Below are 15,246 nucleotides of genomic sequence, written 5' to 3'. Positions count from 1 at the left end.
AGTAATCCTGTCCACCTCCGAGGTGGAACGCCGTGTTGCAGGGTGCTGCTCCAGTACTGTTGCAGCATCCAGCTGCGGAGTTACACTGAGCTGACAAAAGTCATGGGCTAGCAGTACAGATGGCGGTAGTATCGCACACAAGGTATAAAGACGCCATTGACAGAGAGGTAATTTGTACTCAGTTGATTAATGCGAAAAGGTGTCCGACGTGATTATGGCCGCACGACGGGAGTTAAAGGCTTTGAACGCGGAACGGAAGTTGGAGCTAGGCGAATGGGACTTTCGATTTCGGAAATCGTTAGGGAATTCAATATTCCGAGGTCCACAATGTCAAGAGCGTGACGGAAACGCCAAATTTCAGGCATTACCGCTCAGCACGGACAATGCAGTGGTCAGCGGCCTTTAGTTATCGACCGAGAGCAGCGGCGTTTGCGTGGAGTTGTCAGTACTAACAGACAAGCAATACCACGTCAGAAATCAATGTGGGACTAATGAAGAACGTATCCGTTAGAACACAACGGCGAAATTTGGCGTTAACACGCTGCCCCATCAGATGACCGATGCGTGTGCCTTTGCTTAACAGCACGATCCCGCCAGCGCCAGCTCTCCTGCACACGTGCCCCTTTTAGTTGGGTCCTAGATGACAGGAAAACCGTGGCTTGGTCAGATGAGTCCCGATTTCGGTTGGTAGGAGCTAATGCTAGTGTTCGAGTGTGGCACAAACCCCAAGAAACCATCGACCCAAGTTGTCAACACGGCATTATGCAAGCTGCTGTTGGCTCCATAATGGTGTGGGATGTGTTTATGATGAATGGCCTGCCTCCTTTGTTATGATGATTTATTATAATTTAAAGAGGAGCAAATTCAACTAAAAATTCTGTCGAAAATCTAGTAGGATTACATACACCCCTCGAGCCTTTAATTTTAACCATTTCAACTATTTCTCAACGCTATGGCGTGAACAACATTTATTTAATAGTATCAACTCTGGTTCTAGTTACGGATTCCAACTTAATAATTTGTTAAATACAATATATGTCTGTTTTTACTTGATTTCTGGAATCTGGTAAATTTCGCACCTATTTACATTTCAAAATGATTCGTTTTACCTCCCTGTTAGCTGAATTTATATTATGTAGTAGAGGCTAAATGTTCATTGCAGCAGTTGATCGTAATGTTGACAGTGTTGAGCTAGTTATTCCTCAAGAACCTAAAAGGACGCACACGTCGAAAGATGTCTACAAATGTATTATACACGTTCAGCAACAGTGAAACGTCTGTATGCCTTATTTTGTTTTGTTTATTTAACGGAGACTAAAACAAACAAAACTATTCTTTGACTGCTTCTCTATTTTAAGACCAATAGGTGCAGTTTCTATGGAAGTAAAACCATATTTCATAGTGCAATAAGATGGAATAACTAATAAAATTTTGTACTTGATTTTCATGTAACTAATGCAGTACGAAAAATTTTTTGAAGTTTTTCGAAATAAATGATTTGTGATTGATGTTTTCAAGAAATTCTGTTGTGGATTACAGGCAAAGAGTCAACACTCTCTCTCTCAGAAGACCCGCCAGAAACACATATGAATGTGCTCCACGACCCAGCGTCGGAAAATGGTAAAACTGAGAATAGATCAGGGCAAGAAAAGGAAGAACGAAGACAAAGACAAGGAAAATGTAAAGACGAATTGGGACAAAGAAAAGGTGAACAGAAATCAGTATTAGAGAAAGAGGAACAAGAATTAGGACAAAGAAAAGAGCGAGAAAGACAATGGCCAGAAATAGGAAAATGGAGGTTTTTGAAGAAAGAGGGAGGTATAGTGAAAGGTAGGCTAAAAGAGCAGGTCGGAATGCATTGTTCTGTATCACTTTCAGAAGCTGAGCTCAGCATGGGAATAATGGAAAAGTTGGGGATTATAAAACGGAGAGGGAAGAAAATGAACTTAATAGAAAGGGAAGGAGAAGCAGGGGCAAGGATAAGGCAAGAAGAGCGTCACACGAGTCTGGGGCAAAAGGATCTCGAGCTACGGTCGGGACGAGGTGAAGCTAAAGTGGGCCACGGGCAGCGTGTAGTGGGGACTGCCACAGGAGAAGGAGAAATGGAACCGTGTCGAGAGAAGCGAGGTCAGGCAAGTACGCCGAAGGATAGCGTAGGGGCAGTTGCAGGTGAGGAGCAGTTGGTTGTAAACTTAACACAAGAGGCGAGAGCACGTCTACACGAACAGCAGGTGGATGCAGTGGTTAGCCAGACAATCAAGGAGGAAGGACTGGTCCACGGAGAAGCACAGGCAGGCTTTGAGCAAGAAATAGCGGGCACAGAGCGTGGAGAAGCGGAACCAGAAGCATTCGTGGAGAAGGAAAAATCTATCGAACCATTACAAAAGGAAGAGAAAGAGGTAAAAGAAGAAAAAGAACTTCACTAACACAAAAAATAGAGTATTAGGTGCGTCGTTCCTGTTTTGATTCTGAGATACCACACTTGTTTGCAGGGCCGCAGACGTGTCAGGAGTATTCTTAACCGATTGTGGGAGCGAGTGGTTCATCGACCCCATTCCACAGATCAAGCAACAATTCAGTTATTGAGTGAAGATGTTGTGGCAATGGTTTGGGCTCGATGGCGCACAACAAATGTACTGTAGATATAGTTACCCTAGTTCGCTGTCCGCTAATCTTGAGTATCACAAATTATGGCAAGTATAAATATAACGCTAATTAACTTAGAAAACTGTCGTAGATAATGTCGATACAGCGTTCTTGTTCGAGCTGTAGATCAATGACCTATAAATTTAAATCAGACAGTTAAGAATCTAAGAGAAAAGCAGAGGAATAGTATAGCGGAAGCGAAATTGATGTCTGGAGGTGCATTACAGTTAACGATATGGGAGATTTCCGCAAGATAAGGTAAACAAATACCATCCCATGAGCAATATCATACATCCCAAAAATTCACTATTATTATTATGTAGTGTTTTGCCTAGTGGCAGGTCCATGTCTACGTATGGAGAATTTCTGATTCCACTGTTCCCTGTCTTCATCTTCTTCCTTCAGTCTGTTGTATCTCCTTCCATCTTTCATGTCATCCAGATGTTGAATTCTTCTTCTTCCTCGTCCTGCGTTTCCTCCAAGTTTCCCTTCGATGACATCATGTATGAGTAATTTGTGTTTAAGTACATGTCCAATCCAGTTGGCCTTTCTCTGAAGAATTGTACGCAGAATACTTCTCTTCTCTCCTACTGTTCGCAGTACATCGTCATTTTTATTCGATCTGTCCACTTGATCTTTTCCATTCTCCTTCAGCACCACATTTCAAAGGTCTCTAAGTATTTTTCCTCCTCCTTTCTCATGGTCCATGTCTCTGCCCCATACAGTGCAATGCTCCAAATATAGCACTATACGATAATTAAATAGCTGATACAAACAACGTAATACCGCGTGTCCTCTGACTCTATCGCACGCTTGAATAAAATCTTCAAGGTTTTCAAGACGCTTCATTTCGAATAAAATATTCAAGATTTCGACAGCTGTCTCCGCTAATGTCATGGGTGGCACAGTGCTCCGTATATACAGGGTGTTACAAAAAGGTACGGCCAAACTTTCAGGAAACATTCCTCACACACAAATAAAGAAAACATGTTTCAGTCGAAGTGTTCGTACGCTTCTCAACAACAGATTCGGTGACCGATGGATTGGTAGAGGCAGACCAATTCCATGGCCTCCACGCTCTCCTGACCTCAACCCTCTTGACTTTCATTTATGGGGGCATTTGAAAGCTCTTGTCTAAGCAACCCCGGTACCAAATGTCGAGACTCTTCGTGCTCGTATTGTGGACGGCTGTGATACAATACGCCATTCTCCAGGGCTGTATCATCGCATCAGGGATCCCATGCGACGGAGGGTGGATGCATGTATCCTCGCTAACGGAGGACATTTTGAACATTTCCTGTAACAAAGTGTTTGAAGTCACGCTGGTACTTTCTGTTGCTTTGTGTTTCCATTCCATGATTAATGTAATTTGAACAAAAGTAATAAAATGAGCTCTAACATGGACAGTAAGCGTTTCCGGACACATGTCCACAAAACATATTTTCTTCCTTTGTGTGTGAGGAATGTTTCCTGAAAGTTTGTCCGTACCTTTTTGTAACACCCTGTATAGGAGCGATTGCATTGTCTGGAACCTTACAGAGAGGGCCGAAGTGACGCCTGCGTTCGGGAAGGCGTGTTGGGGATCCCATAGTAGCTACCATTTTGGATGATGTTCAGGAGAAAGCCGGCTTGGTCAATCTGTGTGCAGTAAACCAACGCACACTGACAGGTACTTGAACGAAAATAGTTTTCACTACACTGCATACAAGAAGGCGGTCCTGAACTTGTTAGTACACAGAGCAAGGATTATGTCTAACGACCACCATCTACAGTCTCTATTGCAACATTTGAGACTCGTGTTCAGAAAAAAATGGTTACAACAGCGATGAAGGGCGCATCGTGAATTGAGGCAACGACTAACGACATAGTACGCGAGCTGCACTGACACTGCACTAAGACCAGTGCTTTTGTCTGCCTCCAATATACGGGAAATGTTTCTCCGTGTTAAAGAGGACGAAAGTCTTAGAGTGCCCAGAGTGTGTGGTTTCCTCTGCGAATGTGGCAGCGTCTACGTAGGCTGAACTGTTTGCAGCGTTATTGAACATTGTGCTGAGTACACGAGACACTTTAAGAAAAGGGAGCTTGCAAATTCAGCTGAAAAGTGCCTGGAGAACAGACACAAAATACTATTTCGAAAGATGAGACTCTTGACGGATGCCTCATCATACTGTGACCCCATCGCCGATTTCCTAGAAACCTGTGGTGTATGTAGGACTAGAGTGCCTGTTTCCTCTTACAGCACTTAGCAGCGTATACTGTGCTACGCAATGTAGTGATAATTTTACTGACAATTACTAATTTTGTGCCAGTTCCAACGTCTATTATTTTTTATGGTTTAAATGTTTTTCCTTATAAAGTGTTTTATAAGACGAGAGCATTTTGTTCGTAAATCTATTCATTTGTTACTACAGGTAATTGTTTGTATTTTCTGATGAAGACACCCATTGTTGGATTCGAAACGAGGTTAAAGTAAAATCTTGTCGCAACCATTTGGCTATATTATACAATTCAGGAATCGCAGGATTTCTCAAGTTGGGTACACTTGAGGTGAAAGGAGGAGGGGGGAAAGATCACTTTAATACTGCACGATGACAAACCTTCTTCATCTTAAAAAACCTCGTCGTGTAGTTGTGGATTTGTTTGTCTTCCCCAATAGTCAATTGACAGGAGAAATTTGTTCTCCTTTACGTAGGTCTTCATCACATCAGTCAAAAAGTTTTTGTACATGACTGGTTTGGTTTGATTTGGGGGAGGAGACCAAACAGCGATGTCACCGGTCAGGTCGGATTAGGGAAGGATGGGGAAGGAAGTCGGCCGTGCCCTTTCAAAGGAGTCATCCCAGTATTTGCCTGAAGCAATTTAGGGAAATCACGGAAAACCTAAAACAGGATGGCCGGACGCGTGATTGAACCGTCGTCCTCCCGAATGCGAGTCGAGTGTGCTAACTACTGCGCCACCTCGCTCGGTGTACAAGACTGTGGTAAGTTCCCGAATTTTGACGAAGTAATGATGTCATTTCTATACTTTTCCGCGTACTAATCGGCTGTTTTCTGAATCCTCAGTTCCAATGAGGCAGTGCTTATATGTAAGCATACGTACACTTCTGAGAATAATTTTGCAGAAAGGGTTATAACATATTGCGCTGTACCTGAGTGGATTACTTTATCATATTTTAGTTTATTTGTAACATAATAACTGAAAATAAAATAATAAAATGAGTTTACGCATAAGGACTCGAACCTCCGATCCCTAGATATCCGTTCGATGCGTTTCCCTCTGCGCCAATGGATGTCATATAAATGGCTAATGCCTCCTCCGGCCAGCGCCAAGTTATCTATTTTTTTTTCTAAACACTTGGGCGTCCGAAGACCCAACTTTCGTCACTTTAATTTTGGCCGAGTCCTGCATATACCTCAAATTCGGATGAAATCGGTGATGACGAGTGGGCGCGGCCCCATTGTGAGATTAACACAGATTACAACAATTGTAAATGAGGCCAGGGATACACCCCGAGTAGTACATGGGATTGGGCTTTGGATTTCGAGTGGAAGAAGAGATGGGTACCTGATGCATGTGCGGAGGCGGGAGGGACAGTTTCAAACGTGGCGGCGGCCCCTCGCACTACATAATGTCACTTGGTCCAGCCACGGGCCGAAGTTCCTATGAGTTGCTCAGCTCACCTTTCTGCTCATATGTGGAAGGTTCACTCCTGATGACAATGGTTGTCAAAAGCTCGAGTTTTTTATTCGAAATTTCGCTGGTTGAAAACTGAGCTACGAACTGCGTCACATTCGTCCTTCCAGCAACGGCAGTGGCAAATTGATCTGGCGGTGGACCACGCGGAAGATCGCGGGTAGACCGCAGCAAATGATCGGATCACCACCACTGGTCGGGGACAGGCAGCCGCGGTGGAGCGGAGGCAGCTGGGAATCGGCCAGCGAATGCAACGCTACTAGATGCTTGAGGGGTGATGACCGTCCCATGGAGCGACGAAGTGGGAAACGTGTGGCGGAGCAGCGAGGCAGCCTGGCGGACGGACGGCCGAGGCTGATAGGCGTTTGCTGTCAACACGAGGGACCATTGTGGCTGGAGCAGCAGCCAGCAGACGGCGCTGGGCATCGCGGATCCAAGGAATGTCTTGCGACCGGGAGTGAAGAGCAGACTGCAACGGTGTGTTTTCGGAGCAGAGTGCTGCGGTGTGTTTTCGAGCACGACAGCTACAGGAGTGCGTGATTGTGTGATAAGGCTGGCTGTAGTGCATGCCAGTGAGGCAGGGCCCGTCTACTTGTGTTGCCTACCGATTACAAGGTGAAACACAAGGAGGCCTCTACTGGGCCTGGTGTATTCTAGTTGTAGTGAATATTAAATTGTCATTGCTGTTGGACTACATTGTTGTACCGTTCAGGTATTCTGTGAGCTGTGGAACGTATAGATCGTTGCCCTATTGTGAATTTTGTCTCTCTTGTTTCGTCTGTTTGGTATCAAGCACGGCGTCGGCTTCCGTTCGTTATTTTTGGAATTGGGTTTTGAGATGATATCTGTTATTTAGTGCATTGTTCTATCTCACTGTGCATTGTTATTTCTGTATCTTAAATCAGACCCTTTGAGTGTAGCCTGAATGAACTCTGACGGTCTGATTTATTTACATTCTGTCTACTGTATTAGATTCTATTGTTTCGGTAAACTGAATATTCATTTGTGTCCTCTTTTTCTGTATTATGACGATGGTGATGTTTGGTTTGCGGGACGCTCAACTGCGCGGTCACGAGCGCCCGTACGAAGTCCCAATTTTTACACAGTCCAATTGTTCTCACAGTCCAATCGAGGCACTGTCACGAATCATGATGATGAGGATGAAATGATGGGGATTAAACACCAACACCCCGTTCCCGGACGGAGAAAATCCTCAACCCGGCGGGGAATCAAACCCGGGACCCTGTGGTCCTGAGGCAGCAACGCTAACCACTAGACCACGAACTGCGGACATTTATCTATATTAGTGCGCAAGTCATATTTAGTTTTCTGTGTGCTGAGTTCTTTGGAAGTTGTTTATTCTGTATATTTTCTGTATTGTTTGAACTTATTAATAAACTAAATTCCATTTGCTTAAAAAGTTATGAAAACGCTACCCCCCAGTCATGAACCACTCCCATTAGCACCTGCCCCACAATACCGAGACGTTTTTATTCAAGCATGCTAGTGAAGGCCTAGAAAGTGAAAAAAATTCTTGGTCGAATGCATGGTCTCACGACAGTATAAACAAAGTACCACGAGCTTTGGGACGCATGCTCCTCGGCCACTGTCAAGTGGTGACTATCAAAAATACACATGACACTAGGCGTTGTCATGTTGTTTATTTTAAAGTCTGGCTCTCCAACTGTATTTCAAGAATGTACGACCAACATAAGTTTTGAGTGTAACCAAATATGTTCGTTTGAAGTGCTGCGCTATACTCTCAAATATTGTTGCACAGCCGAAATATTGCAGCACAAAATAAAATTATATTCAAATCCAAGTAACGACAGGCATTGAGGCAGACTTTCTTTCAAAAGATGGTTTATATATCTTTCTACGCACATGTTTCAATTAATTACCAATAGGAACAAATACTGGAAGAAACGTTTTTGCTTTTTGTAGGAGATGTGACGTATCTTTTGAAACTGGTTTAAGCATTTCCAACGCATTTACAACTTGTGTCTTCACTTATGTTGTCGAAAAACCCTTGCAACGAATAACACATGATACATCTTCAATTGTCTTCGCAGTCCCTAGATGTGACAGTGACTTGAGTTTTATCCTTACTGTTGGTTGAAGTCGACACATACACTCGAAAAAAATGTACAGATAAACAAATGATTACAATTTCAGAAAAACTGAATGATTTGTTGAAGAGGAAGAGCTTCACAAATTGAGCTAGTCAATAACACGCCTGCCCAACTGTAGCCCTTTTGCGAGGAGCTATTCGGCTTGGCATTGACTGACAGAGCTATTGACTGTCCTCTTGAGGAATATCGTGTCAGATTCCGCCCAGCTGGCGCATTAGATGATTAAAGTCCCGAGTTGGTTGGAGGGCCTTGCTCAGGATGCGCAGGGGGGCATTATCTTGCTGAAATGTAGGCCTATGGTGGTTTACCATGGATTGCAACAAAACGGGGCGTAGAATATCGTCGACGTACCGCTGTGCTCTAGGGGTTCTGTTTTAAAAGAAATGACACCCCAGACCAGTATTCCTGGCTGACGGGCGACAGTCAGGTTGGTGTCCTACCGCTGTCTGGGTCGCCTCCACACCCGTCCTTGTTAGCCATCAGGGCTCAGTTTCAAGCGGGACTCGTCACTGAAGATAATTCTACTGCAGTCAATGAGATTCCAGGCCGAAGATGAATCTGTAGACGCCTCGAACAGCAATGGAATACCAATGCGACGTTCTCCCACTATACGGTCCAACAACATGGAGTGAAGGTTTGGGCAGCCGTTTGTTTTTTCTTAGCGGAACCGCTTTGGTTGTCATTCGCGGCATCCTTACAGCACAGTGGTTATCGACTATATCCCATGTCTCGTTTTGTTGCTCTTCATGGTAAGCCGTCCCGGGCTTACATTTCAGCAAGATAACATCCGACGAGAGTTTCTACTCCTTGTCTTCGTGCTCGCCAAACCTACCTCGGCCAGCAAAGTCGCTTGATCACTGTCCAGTTGAAAACATTTGGAGCATTGTGGATAGGACTCTCCTACCACCTCGGGATTTTGACGATCTAACGCACCATTTGGTCAGAATTTGGCACTTTGTCCCTAAGGAAGACATCCAACAAGTCTGATAATCAAAGCCAAGCCGAATAACTGCTTGCATAAGGGCCAGATTTGAACCAATGCTTCATGATGCGCTCAGTTTACAAAGCTCTTTCTCTTGGACAAATCATCAAATGTTTCTCAACTTGTCATTTGCATTTCTGTACATGTACATGACAAATACGATTTCCGAACCATTCAGATGATTCCTTCGTGGTGCGTCGTGTTTTTATCTCAGAGAGTACTTCTGTGGATAGTTTTTGTACTTAATGTTCTTGGCTAATTTTTATGTCGTGAAATGAGACATTTCTTCACTTCTGAAATCGTCCACTGTCTGTGTCTTTATACTTTTCTAGAAACGTCCTTCCTGTTCTCAGATTATTGGAATTTTCTAGATTTTTTAGATTTATTACTTCAGATAAAGATAGAATGTTCTGGTTATCAGTATTTTCTCAGCTGACAAGGCCCTCTGCATCTTCTACTAGTCAAGTCATGTTCTTCAACCACACCATAATTACCCGTTATAGTCTGTCGGAATCCGTTGACTGTAGTTTCAAGTGGATAGCTTGAATTACGATACATAAATAAAAACGCTCCGTGAAAGAATACGAGACACTCAGTAAGAGCCCTCACCTCGAAACCAAATTAAAAATATCCAACCAAAACCGACATCCTACTTAGTGCCAAAAAGACGAAACAAGGGAGACAAAATTCGCAATGGAACTAACTCTGTACTTGTAGTTCTCTCACACTTGCATTTGTGTTGGAGACCAAACATTGACGAGAGAACAAAAATGTTACGTTAAATGTCTGCTGACCAAGAATGGAAAGCATAGGTATGTCTCCTGTCTAGTCCAATCGACCAACTGTAATTTTCTGATGTTGAAATAGTGTCCACCTAAAATGAGCAGTTGGGCTCCTATTTTGAAGATTTCGCAGTACAAATGCAATTTTTAGGCCACTTGAGGAACAGTAGCCCACTTCAGTCCCAACATAACTGTATCTACTCTGGAGGATCTCTGTGAAGTGGCTTTTCGGGCATAGTTGTGTGTCTTGTCCTTAGCGTAAGTAGTTTAATTTAGATTAAGTGGTGTATAAGCGTAGGGAGTGATGACCTCAACAGTTGGGTCCCATAGGTACGTACGACAAATTGCCAAAAGTGTCTCTCCCTGCACCTTTACTGTGGAAATATTGTCTGAGGAAAATATAGTCGCCTGCAGCAGACGCAAAGGTAATCAACGTGGACTATACTCCCACGTACCGTCTCTAGCCTGATGACACACCATAGCGTCATCTGCACTAAACATTTTTGAGGTTCAAAATATATTTTTTCAACTTCAGGCTTTCAGAACGTAGAAATACCTAGTGTAGTCACTGATATACTATACAGTCGTTCAGAAGGCTGTGAATGACATTTAAAAAGTGGTCCAACCCTAATTTTGGTGGCAGACCATGATTTTCTCGATAAAAGGATATTCAACTGCAAAAGCAATCGTTTCACGTCGGAAAGCGTCAGTTCATAGCAATGCTGTTCCATACCCAAACAGTGTCCAACATTTGCCTTACGTTCAGCGGAAGCAATTGAATTAATGTGGAAAAGTTGCTCACGTGTCCCTCAGGTGCTGTCACAGTACGTCAAAACTTTATAGCCTGTGGAGCAGCATCTGAAAAACAAGGTAGGGGTTATTAGTAAGCTTCGCATTTGTTTACTAAGTTATCTTTGTCATTCGTTAGCTACTTTATAGTATTTCGCTTCCGTTGAGTTTATATACAGATGGCTAATACTACTCTAATAATTACTTTGATTATTGTAGCTATAAGTTTGTCTCCACATTTTGGAAATTTTAGTACCAATAGTAAAATACAGAGTTGTTAAAAACATTTATCAAATAATCGATGACTGACTGTACATCAGTCTACACTCACCTATATGCCCAGTGAAAACTACAATATATCTTAAGAAAAATACAATGCGAGTATAAGACTGTAGTTATAAGAAAGTGGGTCTGTTTCCAGGGCAGTTAGACGATAGTACCCGTTCCATCCCAACATTTAAGTAGCGATGTACAGTTATTAATAGCTAATTAATGTAATTAATGATCAAATACACTACTGCCTTTTAAAATTACAACACCAGGAAGGATAGAAAATAACGAAATTTTATTTTACGTGCATGTAAATAGTGAAACAACCACTTGATTGAACCTGTAGCTGACTGGGTGGAATACAGTCGAATTGAGGTTGAGTGACAGAAATAAACTGATCTGTGCTTGTTCAGCTATCTGGTGCCAGTCTTTCTATTTAACACATCTTCGGTGACTTGAGTGTCTTTGTGATGAAGATGAGGTAAAGCGATTAGAACACGAATACGCAGCCCAAAGCGAAGAAAATCTCCCATCCAGTCTGGAATTCCGGGACCCTGTGGTCTGGGGGCAGCGTCGTACCACAGTAGCGACTGGCCAATGGATACGTGGGAGTCTCTTGTCCTGCCACGTTTTCAGTGGGTGAGAGATCCGGAAAACGTGTTGTTCTGCACAACACCATCTTTATCCAGCTAAGTGAGCAAAGATAGGCAAAATGCACAAATATAAAATTCCGCTTTTAAAAATGTATTCTCGCAAGAGGATGCCACTGTATCGATGTTTCACAGCCGGGTAGACTCACTAATGAAAGCTGTCTATATTAGCAAAATTCACACTAATAAACAATTAAAACCACTTAGCGTAAACAAGACACCAACCCGTGATGTACTCCAGTTAGATTCTTCGATGAATATGCCGCAGAATTATCTCTTTCCCGGCTCATATTCGTAATTACCGAAAATCTCTTGCACAATGAGTAGTTCCGTCTGACAGCAAAAGAGCAACAGGGTAATAGATTGGATAGACGGAATTATTAACATCCGCCTGTTGCAGTATCCTAAAGTATATTCTAAACTAAAAAATCACGACGTTCCTGGAGGAAAACCAACTAATCTTAAAGAATCTATACGGATTAAGAAAGAAAACACTCATGTGAACCACAGCTTCCTGAATTCATACACGACTATCAACGGCCATGCGGAATATCTTCTGAAATATGCGATTGACCCTCTGAGTATTTGGCTAATAGAATCTAGTACTTTAAACTGGACGACGAATATTGCACAGAAAAGAAAATTATATAGGTTGTGCCTTATGGATGCGTAATAGGACCCGTCATGTTTTCAATATAATAAACGATTTGTCAGATATGATCGGCATCACTATTAGTGTTTGCTGCCCGCGCAGCTGCGTACAGGAAAATATTGTCATAGCACAATTGCAGGGATTTGCAGAAACAACTGGACAAAATTAACACTTGGTATAGTGAATGGTATCTTTCTTTAATTGCGGATAAGTATAATACGATGGGAGGTAAAAAAGAAAAAAAATGCTACAGTATCTCATTACAAGAGTAATGAATACCATCTTAAGCACATTACCTATAAATTTTTATGAATATGAAATATGATGATCATCTAAAATATGTATCAGGAAAGACGAATGGAAGAATTATGTTTGTTCGAAAGGTTCATGGAAGAAGCAGTGAATCAGAAAAGGAAATTGCGCTTAGGACATTAGTCAGTGCTACAAGTTTTTTGTCATGTCTGCTTGAGAAGAACTCCATCGGTAAAAGGAGTTCTTTTCAAGCAGACATGACAAAAACATGGATAAAATTTCGAGCCATGCTACTATGATCCTAACAGGGCGTTATAGGTCATAAAAAAGTGTAACGATAATGCTCGGGAACTTAAATCAGAATTCTTGAATAAAAGACATCTCGTAAAACTTTGTTGAGTAGATCCACAGTTTCTCTTCATGAAGAAGACTGATCGTTATACCATTAACATCGTATACATCCCGTAGGGACAACAACAAAAAGATGAGGGAGATTAGGGTCTGAACTTCCCTTATATAAGACTGGAAAAGAAAAGGATACATAGAAGGGTGGACCCACGATAATCGCCTCATTGGACAGTTCACATTTATTTACAGAACTCATTACACTAACAAACCGAGTACAATATTAACTATGCCAATGAATGAGCAACAGGATTTTTTTACAAGTAATTAATTTAAACCACTGATCAAAGGACCCAATCCACAGGCAAGAAATCAGTAATAAATACAAAACTAAGATAATAAGGTAAGACATATCTTAATTAAAACAATTTGGCTTTGGAATAATCAAAACAATTTCTCTTCCAAAATTTGAGAACAAATCGCCATTTATGACTGTAAAAGTGATTTTAAAAATTTAAATTAATTCCAATATTAATCAACTAGCACTTGAAAGTAACATCTGCTCCTGTGATTGCTAATTACCAAATCACAAGTCCAAAATTCAATTTTCGGAACAGACCAACCGTGAATGTTAAGTTACCTGCCAACGGTTACGATCCAGAAAGATTTTCTTCACTTAATGACATAAAACCTTCAAATTTGCCATAACAATCAAACGGTAACGTTACCTCAAATGGCGAAGAGCAAACACCGCTTATTAACATAAAACTGTAAATTGATGACGTAATAAATGTCTCTCCCAAAACAATTTAATTAAATAGAGGGAGATCACTAATCTCAGAGAGTTACTTCTAACTGATAAACAGTCAGTAAGTCACTTAGACTACGCAGCCAGAAACTTGTTTGAGCCAAACTGAAATTTCTATGAGAAACAGAAGCTTACCTCTAAGCGGCTCTCTTCTATGGCACTTAGATTTCAGAGCGATCCAAAACAGAATTTTACAGCGTACATTAGTTCGACAAATTTCCTTAAAACAATGAAAAGGTTAAATAATAATCTCCAAGAAAATATCCCAAGGCGAACAACCACTTAAAAAGCCAGATTTCTCACAGGACTTATAAACAATTTGACAGCACTAAATACCAAATTTCATCAAACAGTAAGGTAACAACATATGATCTGACGGTTGACAGGAAAACAACACTGATTTGAAAGCCTCCAGATTTAAAGTACCAGATAGCTCGTGGCGTAAACATGTAACGGTAAGACAAAAGTTGAGGTAGCACCAATCATGGGAAGGAGCCACCGTTACACGTGTGGAACAAGCACTAATCATTAAATGGATCAAACTCAGACCAGTAGTAATTAACAATTGTTACAAAGAGTGAAAATTTTTTGGGATGCATAGAGGCGGGCATATCACAACGTGAGCGATAACAACCATTGCTACGTCAAGAAGTCGTCATTCCATAATTTGACCTCAATGCAGAACGCCAGCTTCCAAAATTACATAGCATGGACATAAGGGAAAATAATTCAGCTGAAGAAGACTGAAGAGCGTGGTGAAAACTCCGATGCGCCACTAACGGTACTCTCTTGACTACCCTGTCTCCGAACAAACAGAGCCGACGGCCCACACAGACGACGGACCGACCACTGTCGCTGTTGCCCTCTCGCCACGTACCCGGACACTTCCTAACTCCACACGCTCCGGCGTGTTTTCTAGACTCCACACCAGCGGCAACACACAGGAAGCTAAGGGTAATTCGCGGCACTTAACGGCGCGCCAGCAAATGAAGGAGGAAGAAAAGATGAAATGAAATCACCACGGCTCATGGTCTGTGCGAAACTTTTAATATTTTTCTCCTCACTCAGTACACGAATGTAGTAAGAAAGAAATACGATGTACCCTTCGCAGTCCACCGCGCAGTGACTTGCGGAATAGTTACGTGCTCTAGTGTGCAAAACCCAAGGACGAAATAAATTTCGCACGATGTGATCTCTACCACGTAACATAGCTCGATGAGTCTTGGGCTATAGACATGCTATAGT

General features: G+C 42.2%; 1 protein-coding gene across 2 annotated transcripts in view; it reads left to right on the top strand.

Moving 5' to 3' along the window:
- The window catches only part of LOC126354201 (cilia- and flagella-associated protein 251-like), a 53,788-nt gene extending 51,060 nt beyond the window's left edge, over positions 1–2,728 (top strand). For both annotated transcript variants that reach the window (XM_050003657.1, XM_050003658.1), the window contains exons 4-5: positions 1,540–2,399; positions 2,493–2,728. In XM_050003657.1, the coding sequence (XP_049859614.1) occupies positions 1,540–2,399; positions 2,493–2,642 (1,010 nt within the window). In that variant the 3' untranslated portion in view covers positions 2,643–2,728. The remainder of the gene's footprint in view (positions 1–1,539; positions 2,400–2,492) is intronic.
- Positions 2,729–15,246: the final 12,518 nt, after the last annotated feature.

The sequence above is a fragment of the Schistocerca gregaria genome, chromosome 3 (assembly GCF_023897955.1).
Source record: "Schistocerca gregaria isolate iqSchGreg1 chromosome 3, iqSchGreg1.2, whole genome shotgun sequence".
In the NCBI taxonomy this organism is placed as follows: domain Eukaryota; kingdom Metazoa; phylum Arthropoda; class Insecta; order Orthoptera; family Acrididae; genus Schistocerca; species Schistocerca gregaria.
Note: the sequence above shows the minus strand (reverse complement) of the source record. Positions and strands in the feature narration are given on the sequence as shown.